At 36.2% G+C, this 21,398-nt stretch overlaps 1 protein-coding gene across 4 annotated transcripts in view; it reads right to left on the reverse strand.

Annotated features, from left to right (window-relative positions):
- Positions 1-20,645, reverse strand: part of LOC117333257 (ubiquitin-protein ligase E3B-like) — a 37,192-nt gene extending 16,547 nt beyond the window's left edge. For all 4 annotated transcript variants that reach the window (XR_004533865.1, XR_004533864.1, XR_004533863.1 and 1 more), the window contains exons 1-17: positions 20,561-20,645; positions 18,919-19,034; positions 18,371-18,420; positions 17,049-17,119; positions 16,423-16,487; positions 16,136-16,192; positions 14,525-14,629; positions 14,119-14,218; positions 11,053-11,138; positions 10,750-10,832; positions 10,464-10,569; positions 9,577-9,697; positions 7,331-7,365; positions 5,931-5,960; positions 3,704-3,816; positions 3,443-3,588; positions 2,201-2,525 (exon numbers count right to left, since the gene is read on the reverse strand). Coding sequence is in view for 1 of the 4 variants with exons in the window: in XM_033892471.1 (XP_033748362.1) it covers positions 2,201-2,525; positions 3,443-3,588; positions 3,704-3,816; positions 5,931-5,960; positions 7,331-7,365; positions 9,577-9,697; positions 10,464-10,569; positions 10,750-10,832; positions 11,053-11,138; positions 14,119-14,218; positions 14,525-14,629; positions 16,136-16,192; positions 16,423-16,487; positions 17,049-17,119; positions 18,371-18,420; positions 18,919-19,034; positions 20,561-20,570 (1,619 nt within the window). In the remaining 3 variants the exon portion in view is untranslated. The remainder of the gene's footprint in view (positions 1-2,200; positions 2,526-3,442; positions 3,589-3,703; positions 3,817-5,930; positions 5,961-7,330; positions 7,366-9,576; positions 9,698-10,463; positions 10,570-10,749; positions 10,833-11,052; positions 11,139-14,118; positions 14,219-14,524; positions 14,630-16,135; positions 16,193-16,422; positions 16,488-17,048; positions 17,120-18,370; positions 18,421-18,918; positions 19,035-20,560) is intronic.
- Positions 20,646-21,398: the final 753 nt, after the last annotated feature.

The raw sequence follows: 21,398 nt of genomic DNA on the forward strand, positions 1-21,398 counted from the left end.
TCACAGCATTTACTATTACTACCCAAATCACTGACTTAGCACTCTCTGACAACATCTACTATTACTACCCAAATCACTGACTCAGCACTCTCTGACAACATCTACTATTACTACCCAAATCACTGACTCAGCACTCTCTGACAACATCTACTATTACTACCCAAATCACTGACTCAGCACTCTCTCACAACATCTACTATTACTACCCAATCACTGACTTAGCACTCTCTGACAACATCTACTATTACTACCCAAATCACTGACTCAGCACTCTCTGACAACATCTACTATTACTACCCAAATCACTGACTTAGCACTCTCTCACAACATCTACTATTACTACCCAAATCACTGACTCAGCACTCTCTGACAACATCTACTATTACTACCCAAATCACTGACTCAGTAATCTCTGACAACATCTACTATTACTACCCAAATCACTGACTCAGCACTCTCTGACAACATCTACTATTACTACCCAAATCACTGACTCAGCACTCTCTCACAACATCTACTATTACTACCCAAATCACTGACTTAGCACTCTCTGACAACATCTACTATTACTACCCAAATCACTGACTTCAGCACTCTCTGACAACATCTACTATTACTACCCAAATCACTGACTCAGCACTCTCTGACAACATCTACTATTACTACCCAAATCACTGACTCAGCACTCTCTGACAACATCTACTATTACTACCCAAATCACTGACTCAGCACTCTCTGACAACATCTACTATTACTACCCAAATCACTGACTCAGCACTCTCTCACAACATCTACTATATTACTACCCAAATCACTGACTTAGCACTCTCTGACAATGTCTACTATTACTACCCAAATCACTGACTTAGCACTCTCTGACAACATCTACTATTACTACCCAAATCACTGACTCAGCACTCTCTGACAACATCTACTATTACTACCCAAATCACTGACTCAGCACTCTCTCACAACATCTACTATTACTACCCAAATCACTGACTCAGCACTCTCTCACAACATCTACTATTACTACCCAAATCACTGACTTAGCACTCTCTCACAACATCTACTATTACTACCCAAATCACTGACTCAGCACTCTCTCACAACATCTACTATTACTACCCAAATCACTGACTTAGCACTCTCTGACAACATCTACTATTACTACCCAAATCACTGACTCAGCACTCTCTGACAACATTTACTATTACTACCCAAATCACTGACTTAGCACTCTCTGACAACATCTACTATTACTACCCAAATCACTGACTCAGCACTCTCTGACAACATCTACTATTACTACCCAAATCACTGACTCAGCACTCTCTCACAACATCTACTATTACTACCCAAATCACTGACTCAGCACTCTCTCACAACATCTACTATTACTACCCAAATCACTGACTCAGCACTCTCTGACAACATCTACTATTACTACCCAAATCACTGACTCAGCACTCTGACAACATTTACTATTACTACCCAAATCACTGACTTAGCACTCTCTGACAACATCTACTATTACTACCCAAATCACTGACTTAGCACTCTCTGACAACATCTACTATTACTACCCAAATCACTGACTCAGCACTCTCTGACAACATCTACTATTACTACCCAAATCACTGACTTAGCACTCTCTCACAACATCTACTATTACTACCTAAATCACTGACTCAGCACTCTCTCACAACATTTACTATTACTACCCAAATCACTGACTTAGCACTCTCTGACAACATCTACTATTACTACCCAAATCACTGACTCAGCACTCTCTGACAACATCTACTATTACTACCCAAATCACTGACTCAGCACTCTCTCACAACATCTACTATATTACTACCCAAATCACTGACTCAGCACTCTCTCAGAACATCTACTATTACTACCAAAATCACTGACTCAGCACTCTCTCAGAACATCTACTATTACTACCCAAATCACTGACTCAGCACTCTCTCTCAGAATATCTATTTTACCCAAATCAAAGACTTGATATGTCAGTATAAATGTTTTCACAAAATCTATAAAACAACCTTTCTTTTTAGTAACAGCAACATTCCACAGACTCCTAACAGATGTACTGTAATTAACATATTTAAGGTCCTTATGAAAACCCACTTTAATAAGTCATACAATTTATTTGTATGATATATATACCTATTGAAAATCCACTTACGTGATGTAGTGACTGGCAGACTCGCAAAATACTGTAAGTAAACTAAACACCGGGTGTATCGTGGAGTTTGGCGCCTGACTGAGAAGTTCCACAAATGTTTTAAGTCCACAATTCGGCCCCATATCACATAAAAATTTCCAAAGGATAGGCAATAGTACATCATTATAACTCAGTCCTCCTAGTATGTCAAGTCGGAGCTGTGACAAAGTGTTAATGGTTGTCTGATACAGGGCACATGGCAGACACGTGGACGTGGCTATGGAACTCTCCAGCTTTATCTTCACAGGTTTAGAGGAGGCCTTATCTAAAACCCTCAGTACTATATCTGAAATAATAACAGGTTTAAACAGTCAGTCCAGTCTCCTGTAGAATGCGTAATAGCATTAAAAGGGGAGAGAACCCCGTCAGATGAATGATGTGGAAGTCAAAGGTGCTTAGTCTCCCACAAAATAAGAATAGGCTTTAATATAAGTTTTACACAACAGAAAAAGTTACATAATTCACAATGATTATCAACCTTTAGAAGTTTTTGCTTCTCTTTTTATCTTTAAATTTCCAGCATTCCAGTTTAAAGCATCCAGAATAAAATTAATCATGCTCCGTCTCTTTGCTGCATATAACTTTTAGTCCTATTATCAATCATTTTTAGATTGTTGTTGTTGTTTTTATTAATTTTTCATTTCTTTATGTTAATTAGATATATTTCGATTCTATGGATGCCATATTATGTATTTTGAGATGATCAGTGTTTTCTTTGTCGGCCATGTAGCATCTTTATCAGCTGATTGATTTTTAATTTGTCTAAGAGATTTCTTGCTACCAGGTTATTTTATCTGAAAAAGTACATACATCCGATAAATACCGATATGTGCCAAACTCTAACTGAAGATAGATATATTATGGGTTAATTTGGAGCTTTAGAATAATAAAACATTTTATTTAGCACCCTATCTATCTAGATCACACTTTTTACAATGCAATAATACATTTCATAACATGACTTTATACAGCAATACAATAGCTGCCTAATCAGGCAGTAACTACTGTGTCTTAGGCCACCCGGTTAAATACATCCATATACATGTTGGAGACATATACATAACATACATATCACAATCTTGAATCTATGTCTGGGGACACATCAAATTATCAATTAAAAAGTGATATTTTACTCTTTTTATCCATTTTGTCAAATTCTAAATTCCTGAAAGATCAATGTATATGGTATTACTGAGGACTGACTTTTGGATGGAGTGGAGGACTTGCTGTTCTGCTTCTCTGTGTCAGCCTCTACATAGGTGATGAGTTCAAGGAACAGTAGTCGTATCATCTTCTCACACCACAAAAGCTGAAGCTGCTTTACAACGTAAGGCATGGCCGCGTGGAGGCTGCAACAGCAGATTAAAGCTCAATCTATAAAAATAATAGCCCATCAAAAAATATTATCAGTTAATCAAAATATCTGGCCGAGTTAAACCACCAAGGACTGTGTGTCAGACTTACCACTGGTCAGTGTTTTGAGAAAACCAGCCAAGGACTGGATGCCAATGGGTCAGGTTAGACTTCTTGTTCTGAACATACACCTTACAGCTCTCCAACAGGCGGATCACAACCGTCTGTAAGTAACATGTCATTATGTAGGAAATGAATCTCTTTAATAAAAGTTGACAATGAGATCACCTGTGGGTAATGACCTTAATGTGTTTTAGGATGTGAAACAGTGACAAAGAACCACCTATTGTTAAAGAATCTGTTAACCCTTAATTATTAAATCTTGTTATTTAAATGATTTAAAAGCTATGCCCAAAATAGACTAACATCTAGCTGCTACATAGAATTAGTGAAATAAAGTACAGTCGAACCTGTCTATAAAGGACACCTAATGGACAAGGCAAAAGTGTCCTTTATAGAGAGGTGTCCTTTATATAGAGGTTCAAGGAGTTATGTCCCTTATAAAGGAAGAAACAAACCAAAGTCTGTTCATAGTACACTATATGTCTCCTGATTTATTATATCTAAACACTTAAACAAATGAATAAAAGACAAATAATTAAAGATAAATGCTTAATTAATTAATTTTCAATCATTCATCTGACACAAAAATTAGAGCTGATATTTTTAATAATTTATATTAAGCCTATTGTTTCTAAAAAAATCTTCCCAATATCATACTTTACTGAATATCTATTCAGACAAATACTCAACATTGTAAAAAAAGTAAAGATAATTCTTATCATAGTAAAACAATTTTCATTAATCCTCAATATTTTGGAAAATAAATATGCTTGAAATATCTTTTCTATTACAAAATTAACTCTTTATAAATGAAAGTGCATTTTCCTCTGATAATTATAATCCCTCAGCATTTATTTGAGACCTATTTTCTAAAATCCATGTAGGGATTTAATTTAATAAATACCGTTTTCTGGTTCAGTCAATTAGTATAGTGTATACAAAGACACTCGGAATTCTTCAGCTGTTCTTCATATGTTACGTAGTCATATTCCGAGGAGTTCCGAGTGTGAGAAAATGGCGGCTGACAACCATGTGCTGTCAGATTTGCGTACGGTTGATTTTGTAAGTAAAACAATTATGACAAACATAACTATTACTTTGTCCCTCTTTTGTTGGTATTGATAATGATTTAATTACCACCTGACCATTCTTGTTGTCTAGGCTATGGTTGAATGGCTAAGCTTAGCTGTCACCGGTGAGGTTGAGTAAACAAACACCTCTGCCGATGGCGATCGGTCACTCTCTTGTAATTACTGCCCATTGTTACAGCAACTTACAGGTAACAGGACAATTAGTGACTGATGAAGTGGCTTCCTAAGTCAGCATTTCTGCCAGGGGAATTGAGTAATTAAGGCTCTGCTTGTTATTTAGAAACGTTTAACACAAATATCAACACAGCTATGGTTTCACGTGTCCGTTATACGGAATTTTAAACAACTTTACGGACAAAAATAAGTGTCCGCTGTCCGCATTAGGAAGGTGTCCGCTATATACATGATATTTATATAGTGATTTTCATTGGGGATTCCTGGAAGTGTCCGTTATGGACAGGTGTCCGCTATATAAGGGTGTCCGCTATTACAAGTTTGACTGTACACATTTCAAAAGTCAACAATACAGTCAATTCCAATTTGCATAAGACAATTTCTTGTCATTTCAAAATAACCAAAAGATATTACAACACAAATAATATGATTGATTATAAAATCATAATGCTACATAATACCCTATATCAGGTATGTTTTGACATGTATAAGATTTTCATGAATTTCTTGGCCCTATCAAAATCGTGAAAATCAAAAATTGCAAAATGCCAGTGTTGGTTGTCTGTACAATTACTTCCCTATTACTTATATCAAGGGAACAAAAGGAGGGTGAGAAAATGATAGATAAAAAAATGATAAGCTATATAACCGTGACTGTTAGTGTGAATTGTGATTTGACACAAAGTGTCAATATGAAAATATTGTGTTATACAGTATTTTTTTTATCTTCTAAAACAACGAAATTGCAAAAATTTTAAGTCTTTATAATGAAGAAATATTTTTTGCAAAAAATAACAACACTTTGCGAAAATAACCAATATACATTGTACTCTATACTGTAAACAATTGTTTGTAAACCACAACTAAATCTATAGACATACAGTTCAGGATTTTACAATTATCAATTTAATCTAGAGATCCCAGGAGATCTACTCTGTACAGGTACTTACCATAAAGCTCAATGTATTCTCAACCAGACCCTGTAAAACAGAAATAACACAGTATGCTGTAACACGTTAAGTTTATACCCTCAGTATGCTGTAACACATTAAGTTTATACCTACAGTATGCTGTAACACATTAAGTTTATACCCACAGTTTGCTGTACATGTAACACGTTAAGTTTATACCCACAGTATGCTGTAACATGTTAAGTTTATACCCACAGTATGCTGTAACACGTTAAGTTTATACCCACAGTATGCTGTAACACGTTAAGTTTATACCCACAGTATGCTGTAACACGTTAAGTTTATACCCTCAGTATGCTGTAACACATTAAGTTTATACCCTCAGTATGCTGTAACACATTAAGTTTATACCCACAGTATGCTGTAACGCATTAAGTTTATACCCACAGTATGCTGTAACATGTTAAGTTTATACCCTCAGTATGCTGTAACACGTTAAGTTTATACCCACAGTATGCTGTAACACGTTAAGTTTATACCTACAGTATGCTGTAACACGTTAAGTTTATACCCACAGTATGCTGTAACACGTTAAGTTTATACCCACAGTATGCTGTAACACGTTAAGTTTATACCCACAGTATGCTGTAACACGTTAAGTTTATACCCACAGTATGCTGTAAACCCACAGTATGCTGTAACACGTTAAGTTTATACCCACAGTATGCTGTAACACGTTAAGTTTATACCCACAGTATGCTGTAACACGTTAAGTTTTTACCCACAGTATGTTGTAACAAGTTAAGTTTATACCCACAGTATGCTGTAACACGTTAAGTTTATACCCACAGTATGCTGTAACACGTTAAGTTTTTACCCACAGTATGTTGTAACAAGTTAAGTTTATACCCACAGTATGCTGTAACATGTCAAGTTTATACCCACAGTATGCTGTAACATGTCAAGTTTATACCCACAGTATGCTGTAACATGTCAAGTTTATACCCACAGTATGCTGTAACACGTTATGTTTATACCCACAGTATGCTGTAACATGTCAAGTTTATACTCACAGTATGCTGTAACACATTAAGTTTATACCCACAGTATGCTGTAACACATCAAGTTTATACCCACAGTATGCTGTAACACGTTAAGTTTTTACCCACAGTATGTTGTAACAAGTTAAGTTTATACCCACAGTATGCTGTAACACGTTAAGTTTATACCCACAGTATGCTGTAACACGTTAAGTTTATACCCACAGTATGCTGTAACACATTAAGTTTATACCCACAGTATGCTGTAACACGTTAAGTTTTTACCCACAGTATGCTGTAACATGGTAAGTTTATAAAATACCACATTATGCTGAGTATACAGCTTATTACAACAACTTCAAATTTTAAACAGTACATTTGTGTTTATTTGATATTTACCTCCAGTTCTATATATCCTAGCTGCACCAAATTTGCTGAAAATAAAAGTCAATTGTTAACTTAATAGAGATGTCAATCATGACAACGTATTATATAATTGTATGTATTGTTTTTCATGAGTTTTCTTTCCATTTTTGTGGTTTTCATGGAATCTTTAATAGGTATAAAGATGAACTATCCAGGATTTAATTATAGTCCTGCATACCACAAAATATCATAATAATGTAATGAATGTAATAATAAAGGTATGTAAAGAATGTAATAATAAAATTATGTGAAGAATGTTATAATAAATGTATGTAAATAATGTAATAATGAATGTTTGTAAATACAACTGCAATGTAATAATAAAAGTATGTTAAGAATGTAATAATAGAAGTAAACATATAAAATAAAGTGTTATTTGATACTTTAACAGCAGGAAGCCTCTATGTCAATGTTTTCATATAATGGCTGAACTGAATACATGTATCTTCATTTGATGGGACAAAAACTCATAATTTTAAACTCAAAGTTAGACTTGTAACAAGCAAATTCGTGGAATAACATTTTTGAGGTTCAGAGTAAACATGTCATTATAAGTAAAGCCTTATACAGAAGTTAGATGTTTTATTGTATGTTTTACAGAATAAAGTATATGTATTATGGAATAAAGTAAAGTAATTTTGCATGACTTTCTTCTCATCTGCCATTACCAAAACCTATCACAAATTTGGCTGAGTTCCTTTAAACATTAAATCCTGTTCCTAAGTAAAAAGAATTTTCGAAAATATTTGGGAGAGTTATTTTATGGCAAATAGCAATGTTTTCATAAATCAAGGGACAACAGTGATGTAACTATGTTACATGATAATTGGATATTATTTGTGGGAGTTATTGCATGGAAACAGCAGAAAACAATTCTTTTTGTTAAGTAAGGGGCCATAACTCTGCCAAATAACATCAAGCAAAAGTGGTAATCATACTTGGCCTAGCCCTTAAGGCATTCAAATATATAATCCTGCTATCAAGTTTGAAGAAAATCTTTTGACAATGTTCCAGTTTTTCACGGAAATGACAAAAAAAGATGGTTTTAGTTAATCAAGGGGCCATAACTCCGACAAAAATGGTAATTGAACTTTGCTGAGTCCTTAAAACATTTAACCTTGTTACCAAGTTTGAAGAAAATCTGTTAACATCTGTTGCAGTAATTTCCCATAAATGGCAGAAAACAATGTTTTTAGTTAATGAAGGAGCCATAACTCTGTAAAATAAAGTCTGGCAAAAGTAGCAATCGAACTTGGCCGAGACCTTAAGGCATTCCACCTTCTTACCAAGTTTGAAAAAAAATTGTTACCATTTGTTGCAGTTATTGCATGGAAATGAAGCGTGGCAGATGAACAACAAACCCAATTTAATATCCCTCATTTCGGTGAAACGGGAAAATGATAAGTAAAACTTTGATAATAAGTTTTGAAATACAAGTGGTCAACAAAAAAGAACAGCCATTAACATATCAAAAAAATATAAAGATTTTATCAAAAAGAAGTTTTTAACATTAATGTACCTTAAAACATGTGCAATCCAGATTGAAATTCAAAGAGGTTGGCAAGTATGACAATGATACTATTTTATTCCACATCATTTTTTTTAATGATGCTTTTTCAATATTTTGTAGTCATACGTAGTTATTGTAAAAGCTAGACAGAATGTTTACTTCTGTACTACAGAAAAGGTTACCAAGGAGACCGACTTATCTACTTCTGTACTACAGAAAAGGTTACCAAGGAGACCAACTTATCTACTTCTGTACTACAGAAAAGGTTACCAAGGAGATCGACTTATCTACTTCTGTACTACAGGAGAAGTTACCAAGGAGACCGACTTATCTACTTCTGTACTACAGAAAAGGTTACCAAGGAGACCGACTTATCTACTTCTGTACTACAGAAAAGGTTACCAAGGAGATCGACTTATCTACTTCTGTACTACAGGAGAAGTTACCAAGGAGACCGACTTATCTACTTCTGTACTACAGAAAAGGTTACCAAGGAGACCGATTATCTAATTCTGTACTACAGGAGAAGTTACCAATGAGATCAACTTATCTACTTCTGTACTACAGAAAAGGTTACCAAGGAGACCAACTTATCTACTTCTGTACTACAGAAAAGGTTACCAAGGAGACCAACTTATCTACTTCTGTACTACAGAAAAGGTTACCAAGGAGACCAACTTATCTACTTCTGTACTACAGAAAAGGTTACCAAGGAGACAGAGAGCATAGTTGCCCTCTAGGGAGTTGAAGATGATCCTTGTGCTCTGTTCATTTGTCAGTAGATCCAGTGACCGCTTAAATATTCTGTGGGTGACCAGCTGAGTAAGGCACTGTAAAAGCAATTCAGTAGGTAGTGTGTTTATCTTTTAAAATGAAACTTGCTTTATAGCAGTAAATGGAATAAATTACTCCTACATACAACTTATCACTACATTTATAATTAATTATACCTGGGATTTGTGTTAAAGAGTAAAGACAATTACACAATATACCTGTGATCTGTGTTCTTGTTAAGGCTATATAATACCTTTTTCATTATAACAGCATTTTTCGTTTTAATACAATAGGCACATGTTTGAGGCTATGGATTTATGATACCTTATATATCATCATTAGTTAAGGTTATGTACACTTTTAAGCGTTAAGGATATAATGCTATCTTACTCAGATTCTTTGTGTAGATATTTACTGAGATGACCCCTTTCCATCACACTTACAACAGTGGACATGGTTGAACTGTGACAGTAAATAATTATTTTCTGAAATGGTCCCTGTCCACTACATTTATAGCAGGAGTCATCTAAAGAAAAATAATTGAAATGGCCCCTGTCTGCCACATTTCAGCAAGAGACATGGTTGACATATGGCAGTATAAATATCTACTGGGATGGTCCCTTACAAAAGGAGACATGGTTGAAATGTGACAGTAAATAATAATTTCATGAGATGGCCCGTATCCCCCATACTTACAGCAGGAGATATGGAGGACATTTGACAGTATAAATATCTACTGATGTTCCCTTATAACAGAAGACTTAGTTGAAATGGGACAGTAAATAATTATTTTTTGAGATGGTCCCTATCCCCCATACTTACAGCAGGAGACATGGTGGACATGTGACACACAATAGCAGGCACTGAGAGAATGTGAAGTATAAACACATTCATCAGGTTTTCGGAGAAATTGGAAGCTATGAGGGGCCTGAAAATATAAATAAGGAGTTACAAGATATCAAACGTTAATGAAATGTATGTTTGTTTACAGTAGCTTCATAATCGTTTTCTTTAACTTTCTTTGGATTACAGAGAAATGCAATATGTTATATCAACAACTATTAACAACACATTCGTTAAGCAGATGGCAAGGGGATGAGGGTTGTACCTCAAAGCCAGAGTGATGACTGCTGATAAGGGAGCATGTTTGAAGGCAGGTTTTGAGGCAGCTAGGCCCCTGGTCAGTAATCCCTGTAAACAAGAGATGAAGAAATCCTATCAGTTACATGTGTTTAATATAAAGTTATCCACATCAAATTGTCATGAGTCAATATCTGAACCTTTTAACAAATATGTAGGGGAGATAACTCAATCAGAAATAACTTATCGGCTACCTGATGCCAAACACAAATAGTCTACTGGTAAGTTTACATCAGTGCCTACTAGAAAATATGAAATGGAGATAACTGACCTGAAGGATTGGGTACATTCCTTTAGTGTTGAGATTTCCCATCAAATTGTTACAGAGCTGATTCATCATGGAGGCCAGTGGCTCACCTGGGGATAAATTCAACAGTGTTGTTGATCGGCTGAGTAAAATTCACTGGGAATCGTTACAAAAATAACAGATATACATGTACATATTTGTCAAGGGATCAAAACCATAAAAATAGAGATTTCCTATTTAACAAGCTTTCACTTTAGGAGATTCTTTTTTATATTTTTGTTGCTTAAACATCAGTGTCCTGTACTTTGATCAAGGCAGTTATATGTAAAACAAACATACAACATTAATCAATCAGATTTTATTTTCAAAAGCTTTCAGTTTAGGCTAACATTGCACTGGAGATTTCGAAGTTTACTGAAATAAATTGAAGACTCTGGTTCAATACTTGATAGGTTTAGATTTGGTTCTGTATTGCTTAACATCCTAACAACAACTATGGTCATTTAAGGACAGGTATGGACAGAGTTTTAAATTGTTGGGAATGAAGTCATGATTTTACAGCAAAAACTCTCCTAATGAGTATTGAAATGGTGTGTACTAAACCTGGGTATGTTAATGAAGTTTCTAGAGATCGCCCTGTCAAACTTAGATTAAATGGGAAGCAATACCATTGTATGATAGTTTATGCTTGGTTTTGTCTTGTTTACCTACTGTACCTAACAGTACCTGACTTTCCCGGGGTATTTTCCTACAGTACCGATGACTTTCCCCGGAGTATTTTCCTACTGTACCTGACTTTCCCGGGGTATTTTCATACAGTACCTGACTTTCCCGGGGTATTTTTATACAGTACCTGAATTTCCCCGGAGTATTTTCCTACTGTACCTGACTTTCCCGGGGTATTTTCATACTGTACCTGACTTTCCCGGGGTATTTTCATACAGTACCTGACTTTCCCCGGAGTATTTTCCTACTGTACCTGACTTTCCCCGGAGTATTTTCCTACTGTACCTGACTTTCCCCAGAGTATTTTCCTACAGTACCTGACTTTCCCCAGAGTATTTTCCTACAGTACCTGACTTTCCCTGGAGTATTTTCCTACTGTACCTGACTTTCCCCGGAGTATTTTCCTACTGTACCTGACTTTTCCCTGAGTATTTTCCTACAGTACCTGACTTTCCTTGGAGTATTTTCCTACTGTACCTGACTTTTCCCTGAGTATTTTCCTACTGTACCTGACTTTCCCCAGAGTATTTTCATACAGTACCTGACTTTCCCCGGAGTATTTTCCTACTGTACCTGACTTTCCCCGGAGTATTTTCCTACTGTACCTGACTTTCCCCGGAGTATTTTCCTACTGTACCTGACTTTCCCCGGAGTATTTTCCTACTGTACCTGACTTTCCCCAGAGTATTTTCCTACAGTACCTGACTTTCCCGGAGTATTTTCCTACAGTACCTGACTTTCCCCGTAGTATTTTCCTACTGTGCCTGACTTTCCCTGGAGTATTTTCCTACTGTACCTGACTTTCCCCGGAGTATTTTCCTACAGTACCTGACTTTCCCCGTAGTATTTTCCTACTGTGCCTGACTTTCCCTGGAGTATTTTCCTACTGTACCTGACTTTCCCTGGAGTATTTTCCTACAGTACCTGACTTTCCCCGTAGTATTTTCCTACTGTACCTGACTTTCCCCGTAGTATTTTCCTACTGTGCCTGACTTTCCCCGTAGTATTTTCCTACTGTGCCTGACTTTCCCTGGAGTATTTTCCTACTGTACCTGACTTTCCCCGGGGTATTTTCCTACTGTATCTGACTTTCCCTGGAGTACTTTCCTACAGTACCTGACTTTCCCCGGAGTATTTTCCTACTGTGCCTGACTTTCCCTGGAGTATTTTCCTACTGTACCTGACTTTCCCCGTAGTATTTTCCTACTGTGCCTGACTTTCCCCGTAGTATTTTCCTACTGTGCCTGACTTTCCCTGGAGTATTTTTCTACTGTACCTGACTTTCCCCAGGGTATTTTCCTACTGTATCTGACTTTCCCTGGAGTACTTTCCTACAGTACCTGACTTTCCCCGGAGTATTTTCCTACTGTGCCTGACTTTCCCTGGAGTATTTTCCTACTGTACCTGACTTTCCCTGGAGTATTTTCCTACTGTACCTGACTTTCCCCGGAGTATTTTCCTACTGTGCCTGACTTTCCCTGGAGTATTTTCCTACTGTACCTGACTTTCCCCGGAGTATTTTCCTACTGTGCCTGACTTTCCCTGGAGTATTTTCCTACTGTACCTGACTTTCCCCGGAGTATTTTCCTACTGTACCTGACTTTTCCCTGAGTATTTTCCTACTGTACCTGACTTTCCCCGGAGTATTTTCCTACTGTACCTGACTTTTCCCTGAGTATTTTCCTACTGTACCTGACTTTCCTTGGAGTATTTTCCTACAGTACCTGACTTTCCCCGGAGTATTTTCCTACTGTACCTGACTTTCCCCGGAGTATTTTCCTACAGTACCTGACTTTCCCCGGAGTATTTTCCTACAGTACCTGACTTTCCCCGGAGTATTTTCCTACTGTACCTGACTTTCCCCGGAGTATTTTCCTACTGTACCTGACTTTCCTTGGAGTATTTTCCTACTGTACCTGACTTTCCCCGGAGTATTTTCCTACTGTACCTGACTTTCCCCGGATTATTTTCCTACTGTACCTGACTTTCCCCGGAGTATTTTCCTACTGTACCTGACTTTTCCCCGAGTATTTTCCTACTGTACCTGACTTTCCTTGGAGTATTTTCCTACAGTACCTGATTTTCGCCGGAGTATTTTCCTACTGTACCTGCCTTTCCCCGGAGTATTTTCCTACAGTACCTGATTTTCCCCGGAGTATTTTCCTACTGTACCTGACTTTCCCCGGATTATTTTCCTACTGTACCTGACTTTCCCCGGAGTATTTTCCTACTGTACCTGACTTTCCCCGGAGTATTTTCCTACTGTACCTGACTTTCCCCGGAGTATTTTCCTACAGTACCTGACTTTCCCTGGAGTATATTCCTACTGTTCCTGACTTTCCCTGGAGTATTTTCCTACTGTACCTGACTTTCCCCGGAGTATTTTCCATGTGCTGGTACTGGTGAATGTGATCAACAGCCGTAAGTGTAACATAATAGACTGCATGTCGGTGTGGTTTTCAGGCTGTAACATATCCAATATTCTCTCTAAATTCTCATCTTAGATATACATATTCAAAATATATAAAAAATGTGACCAGAATCTTAACAAAATCTAGTGTATACCTTTACAAGCGTAAGTAGATATGCTGCATATCCATACATATAATCAAAGTAATTACATCTTTGCTACAGCAAGTAGAATCAAATGATGTAGATTTCATTTACCGAGTTATATGAACTCCAGAGCAATATACTACATAACTTCAGGCTATTTATACCAACACTCGTTATCAAACCCTACACTAGGTGTGTGGTATTAAATACTGACCCTAAGGGTTCTCAGACAGGAACAGCTGTGCCACATGACATTCTTGGCTTGTTGAATCCACTCAACAACGTAAGGTTTCATCAGTGCCACTGATACATAGCACAACTGAAAAATGTAAGTTTTAGATTGGTTGAAATGTTAAAAGACATGAAATATTTTTCAGCAAAAACAAATAATGAATACAGATAAAAGTTAGGGTTATTTCAGTAAAAAATATATCCTTTGGGAGGATTCCAGAAATAAAAAAACAAAAAACATGGTGGGTCCTGGAAAAAATGTGCCTTTTCAATTACTTTATTACAGTGGACCCGGGATAATCCGGCCGCCGATAGTCAGGAAAACTCGCAGTCCGGACGGAAATACACGGGAACAGATTTCCGTAACGTTATTTGTACTCACCAGTCCGGAAATTCGGATTCCGGAACTACATTTTGGAAACGGAACATACTTTTCATTAGTAAATTTCCCGCAATAATCCGGACGATTTTTTCATCACGTGGAAGGGAAAATATCGGGGCAAGTCACCCGTGTCTACAGCTGTACAGACTATCGCTTGACACTGTGTAGTCATAGCGACCGCTGCCAGGTCATAGCTCCAGGTGTTTACCTGTGTTGCAATGTAGCTCTGTTTTTATAATGGTACATTGCTTTTCTTTACGACCTAAATGCTACAGTATTAAAGGATTTTAAGTACAGTATAGACTGGTTTTGCTTTTATCAACTTAACGTTCAATATCTATTATAATTATTTTACATACAGCAGGCAACTTTAAGTAGTTAGCAAGAATTCATGCACTAACATACAGTACGTGTTACGATAATTAATCAATCTCAAATACATGTAATAAATTTATGATCGGTAATTAACATCATTAACACTTTGAAAACTAGGGGGGGTTTGGTTACATTTGTATTGGGTAAACAAGGATATTGGCTTGTAACACCGTTACGTGTAACGAAAAATAAAACAACTTTCACTTTACATGTTCTTTTAAAAACATTGTTTATTTTTTAGTTTCTACAAAATAAAACAAAACAAGAATCATATCAGAAACATAAGTATATTTATTTTTTAAAAAGACTGACAATTAGACAAGTTTATGAAATGGAAGCATGTCATTTAAACGTCCCGCATTGTATATAGTCAAGGGAGATAACTCTTACGCAGCAATTTTTTAGAACCGGTAGACGAAACTCGGCATTCCGGAAAACTCGTAATCCGGACTGTTTGGGCTGGGAACGAAGGTGTTCGGATTATCGAGGGTCCACTGTATATGGAATAGCTTAAATTATTAAATTGCTTCTTTTCAATGTGATCCCTGTATGACAACCTGGATTTTTCCTATTGAGATAATGCTTTACTGGAATATTGTTTATATGACAGATACAAAATACATGCATAATATAAATTAAAAGTACCCAACTTTTTCAGGAAGTCCATTTTTGCAAAGGGACATTTATAAGTTCCTAGGTGCAAACCATGCTATCTGGCTAAAGCATGTCTTCTCAAACACAAGCTAAGGGAGACAACCCTGACATCCTATGCTGTCAGTTTTACACAGCCATGTTATATTACTGGTTGTTTTACCCAGGCATGTTTTAGTAACCAACCTTTATCTGTTCTGTATCCATGGAGGACAACAAGTACCGACATAAAAACTCAAACTTCTGTAACAGAAAATAACATGGAAAACATCATGATTCAATACCAATGCTAATGGTAGGCAGTGGATAAAATACACATGTATGTACAGGGACCCTGGTATTCATGTATTAGGCTATGCTAAGATAATATTTTTATCATAATGCAAATATTGTTGACTTTTATTATTAACCAGCACAATATATTTGTATCAAGCATTTATTAAATTTGTAAGATCTGGATTAAATTTTTTTACCTTTTTGTCATTTTCTCTTGAAAATGTGAAGAAAAACTGTTTTATTTTCTTGTATGCCTCCAGAGCTGTGGAAACAATTATGTAAAAAATAAAACTGTGAAGAGTGCACACAAAAACATGTAGTGAACATTGTGGTTATAAATGAGATCATCAAAGGGCTTTGGTGTAAAGAAGTATTCAAACCTGTCTAAACTGACATCAAAGGGGAGAGAATATTCTGGCCAAGTATGATACTCAATTGTATTCATTATAAAACCTGTAAAAACTGACCAGGTATAATACTGCATTGTATTATTAAACACCTGTATAAACTGACCAGGTATGATACTACATTGTATTAGTTATAACACCTGTATAAACTGACAACAAAGGAGACAGAACATTCTGGTCATTTATGATACTACATTGTATTAGTTATAACACCTGTATAAACTGAACATTTTGGATTTACATCATATCTTTTTTAAATATGCTAGATAAATAACCCATACGATATTTCCCACTTTCTTTTTCTTTATGTTTTCTTTTTTTCCAGAGAAAACAATATTTCTTTAATTTTATATATTGGTAAATGGGGTTCAAATATAAAGACTTTGCTCAAGTTTAACCAGGCAGACTGAGCTTACCGGGAAGAAGTTTAGGTTTATAGTCATCATCAGGATTTTCTGGAATCTGGAGGAGGTCATTGACACTCGTACTGCAAAATATATCAGCAAATGATGAAAGAAAACCTGGATTACAAAATTCAATCATTTTTTTTCTTGAGATACTTTCATCTGCCTTGATATTAAATTTATTCATGTAAAGATGGATTGGGGTAACTTCCAAAACAATCCCCTCCTTCCGTTTGGGATCTCTATTATAATTACAAAGATGACAATGTCAGCGAGATGTGGAAAATCAACATTTCTATATAATAATTTCTCTCATCCCTACCGGTATCATACTGGTCTGTCCAGGTAAATACACCCATGCTTGCTGTGTGTGTATTACCTCGCTTCCGGTGTAGGATAGCCACGCGCGCGCAATGATACAAAAGTAGGTCGCCGAACCGAAAGTAGATCTATATAGATTTGTAAACACATCGTCTGCTCAATGTGCTAGGCCAGATCTAATAATTTTATTTATTTATGATATAAATTATGTAAAAAAAACATGTTCTTTTATTGTTTTTTATTAATAAAACATGGAACTATATTTTCACGCGAAAAGACACACTAGCTTGGCCGACATCAAGTGATTTGGCTTCGCTTGCAATGACAGGGATGCTGAAACAACGTTAGACTGTGGAAATGAATGGTTTCCTTCGTTTTTAGAACAGCAAACGTTGTTTGCATATATATGGGGTATGGTAAATCGATTGGCGCTGTTCTTTTTTTATTATATGCAGTAGAAAAAAAGTTTGGATCGAGAAAAAATGGCGTCTATCTGAGAAAGCTATCGACAGATAGTGCCTATTTTTGCACATTTAAGGTTGGGGAATGAGAGAAAAATACTCAATCATATGTGGTTCATGTAGGATAGGGATATTTCACCCTCTGGGTCACAAAATGTGGTAAAACCCTCGGCGGAGCCTTGGGTTTTACCACATTTTGTGACCCCTCGGGTGGAATATCCCTATCCTACGTGACCACATATGATAGAGTCTTATAATACATCATACCAGAATTTATATTGTGTTGTACAATTATTATTTCATAAATGGTGGACACAAGTCGACCAGGTCTTTGGTAGTGGAAATAACAAACTATATTGATACTGAAGTTTATGTAGAAGTGTGACTGCTGGTCACTTGATAAAGAACTGTGATAGTGTATCTATAGACAGAGTTTATCTTATTGTGTCTTCGGTATAGACATTTGCATGAATCAATGATATTGACTATACTGTGTCTTCGGTATAGAGTAGACATTTGCATGAATCAACGATACTGACTATAAGTACGTACTTTAACCCTTTTTTAAACCGTCGTCTGGTCAGGAATCCTCTGATATGTGCCTGAAAAATTGAAACGCTTAAAGTTAAAATTAAAAATTAAAATTAAGTTAAAAAATGCTTACATGTCCATCATGCAATACAATAATTAAAACTGACTCAACAGCTGAATATTGATAATTCTGAGAATCCTATCAATAACAGTGACAGTAATAGGATTTGATAATTGATTGTTGGAAACCCCACCAATAACATTATTCTGACAACTAGCAACCCAATCAAAATACTGAGTACTAAGCAGTAGCAACTGCCCATTTCATAGACTGTATTATGTTCCAGCAAGGGAACAGAAACTAAAGCCTTCCTCACAGAAGTGAATGCTCTACTAAAGGCCAAAAGTAAGGAATTGTCAAGGGAGACATACGGAAGAAAAATGTTGCTTCGAAAGAAAAAAAAAGTAAGATTCCTTATAGTCACATCCTGCAAATCATGTGTAAGCCCTACAGTACGTACCTGCACAGCCAAACAAAACATATACATTTTGTATTCAACAAAACCTACCTGTAGCAACGTGGCACATTTGTCTCGTTCCTTTCCCTGGGCCCTCTCTGCCCGTGCAGCCTTCGTCTGTTCTAGGAACTGGTTCTTCGAGCTGGATCCTACTTTATTGAACATTTCTGAAACATTTAGCCATGAATATTTATTGAAGATTAAAAGGCATGACATATGCACATGTATGATTTTAGTTGTGGGCTCTACATAGAGTTTCATCTAACTCTTGACGCTGTACCAAAACCTTCAGACACAAAAGCAGTCTGTATAAACACATTTGTACAGAACACTGAATGGTTCTCATCCAATGTACTGTATACGGCATCAAGTACAAAAGAAGAGAGCATCTTCATGAAGAAGCATAGATACTAATCAAACACTGAGAAGACAACCATCAATCAGGCCAACACGGCCGCCACGGAGAATAGTCAAACTTTAATAACAACATCGATATGCAACACTTGAGCTCATCACATTAGATGATCCCATAACCCTTAGGTCATGCAAGCCCTGACACTACTGACAACTAAGCCAAGTACTGGCTATCTAAATATTGGTCCCCAGCCAAACGCTACTGGCTACCAACTATTGGCTATCAGCTGTAAGTCACTTTCCATCGGCTACTAGCCACCACATAATATAAAAAGGGCTTAAACACTCAACTTCTCACCTCTGATGAGTTTTAAATATTAAAACCAAACCGACCAGGTAAATGGAATACATACACCTGTATGTCCAGTGATAAGCAGCTAACCAGTGGGGAGGGACATGAGCCCAACCAGGCACATAACCCTATTGTATAACTCTCGACAGCCCTTTGGCAGAAAATCTAATGGCTTAAAGAATAGAAAGAATATTAATTCAACCATGATAGAGACCAAAGGATACTCATAATTACAAAAATGTAGCTAAATATAGTCAGAACCCTTCAAGCAGTACAGGCCAGGTCATGATCAGGTATCCATAGTTGACTTACAATGTAATAAATAATTATGGTATGCACTCTGACTATAAATCTTCTAGAAGTTTTTAGAACTCCATCAAAAAGATGATGATGTTCTATCGAGTATTTTGCACTGGATCATAGGGAAAGGGGCTTACAGTGGTCTTTTTGTGTGCAGGTATATTGTATAAGGTAACATAAGGTATAAGCTTTGTTAGCTTCATAATAACTTATGTAATGGGAGGTCTGGGGTTTCTACATAGATACATGACGATGTACATCTAATGATCTATATTACATTGTATTGTTTTGTAATGTCTTCTCTCTGATGTGTTCAAAAACACAAAGAAATAAAAGAATCTGAAATATATATAACATAACAGAAATGCAAAGGAAAACACTTATTTTATACAGGCTCTAATTGCCTAGTTATAAATACCTGCATCTTACACCACTAAACCAAATCCACGTTCATGTTAAGATATTTGAATGCTTTTCATAAACGAACAGCACCGGTCCAACCGTTTGGACAGCAAAAACGAAAACGACCCAAGTCAGTGGCCTGACACAAGGACAATCTGAAGGATCGATACCGACGATAGTGACATTTATCAGTTTATAGCCAATACCACATATCATCAGAAGACACGAAAAAGGAATACATATTGACATTGGGATAAAAACGGTGTTGCGATGCAATGACCATACCCTCGGGCATCAAATATCATCAGTAAACTTCATTTTTAGATGTAAACACAACCGAGATGATCCTCTAAGGCAGTGTTGTTTTCACGGAAGTAGATTCCAGGTGGCGCCCTTCTCTTCCGGTAACAATATGTCAGCCAAGCAGGGGCTGGTCTCAAAAAGGTAACGAACGTAGCTTGAGGCATGTGGTCATCCGACTGTGCATGTGACAAAATAGGTACGGGAAGTGAAAAAAAAACATAAATTGATATTTGAAATGCATTATCGATATCGATTTTATTATCGATACATATGACATATTTATATTGCTAAAATACCTAATATACATACTGATTAACGGAACATAATATTTTCAAATCAAGATTAGTTTAATATGAAAAATATCCTTTTTGCTTTTAAAAGAGATAATTTACTGGTAACGTTAAATAGACCTTTATTATATTTCAGTTTTGTTTGTAACATTTGTTATGTTCATGGATTTGTTTATTCGATATATTAAGTAATATAAAAATAGAGAGTCTTAAACAACGATTTTTATCAGAAAAAAAAGAAGATTTATTCAACGTCGGTACATGCAGGACCATACATAGAACATACATATAGAGGGACTAGGGGCTCCACTCGTTTGGAGACCGACCATTTGCTAGAAAAAAATTAATCAGTGCACGTGAAATTTATTCAGCTCTTTACAGATTCAAAAATTGAAACGACCGCACGAGAAGTTTTGGAGAAAAGTGGTTCACAATAAGGTAGTGTATTTAACTTCGGGAGGTAGAATTTCTTTATGTTTATTTTGAACTTTTGTAGAAATTGTTTGTGCTAAATTAAAATTTTTACAATT

Source organism: Pecten maximus, chromosome 8 (assembly GCF_902652985.1).
Source record: "Pecten maximus chromosome 8, xPecMax1.1, whole genome shotgun sequence".
Lineage (NCBI taxonomy): Eukaryota > Metazoa > Mollusca > Bivalvia > Pectinida > Pectinidae > Pecten > Pecten maximus.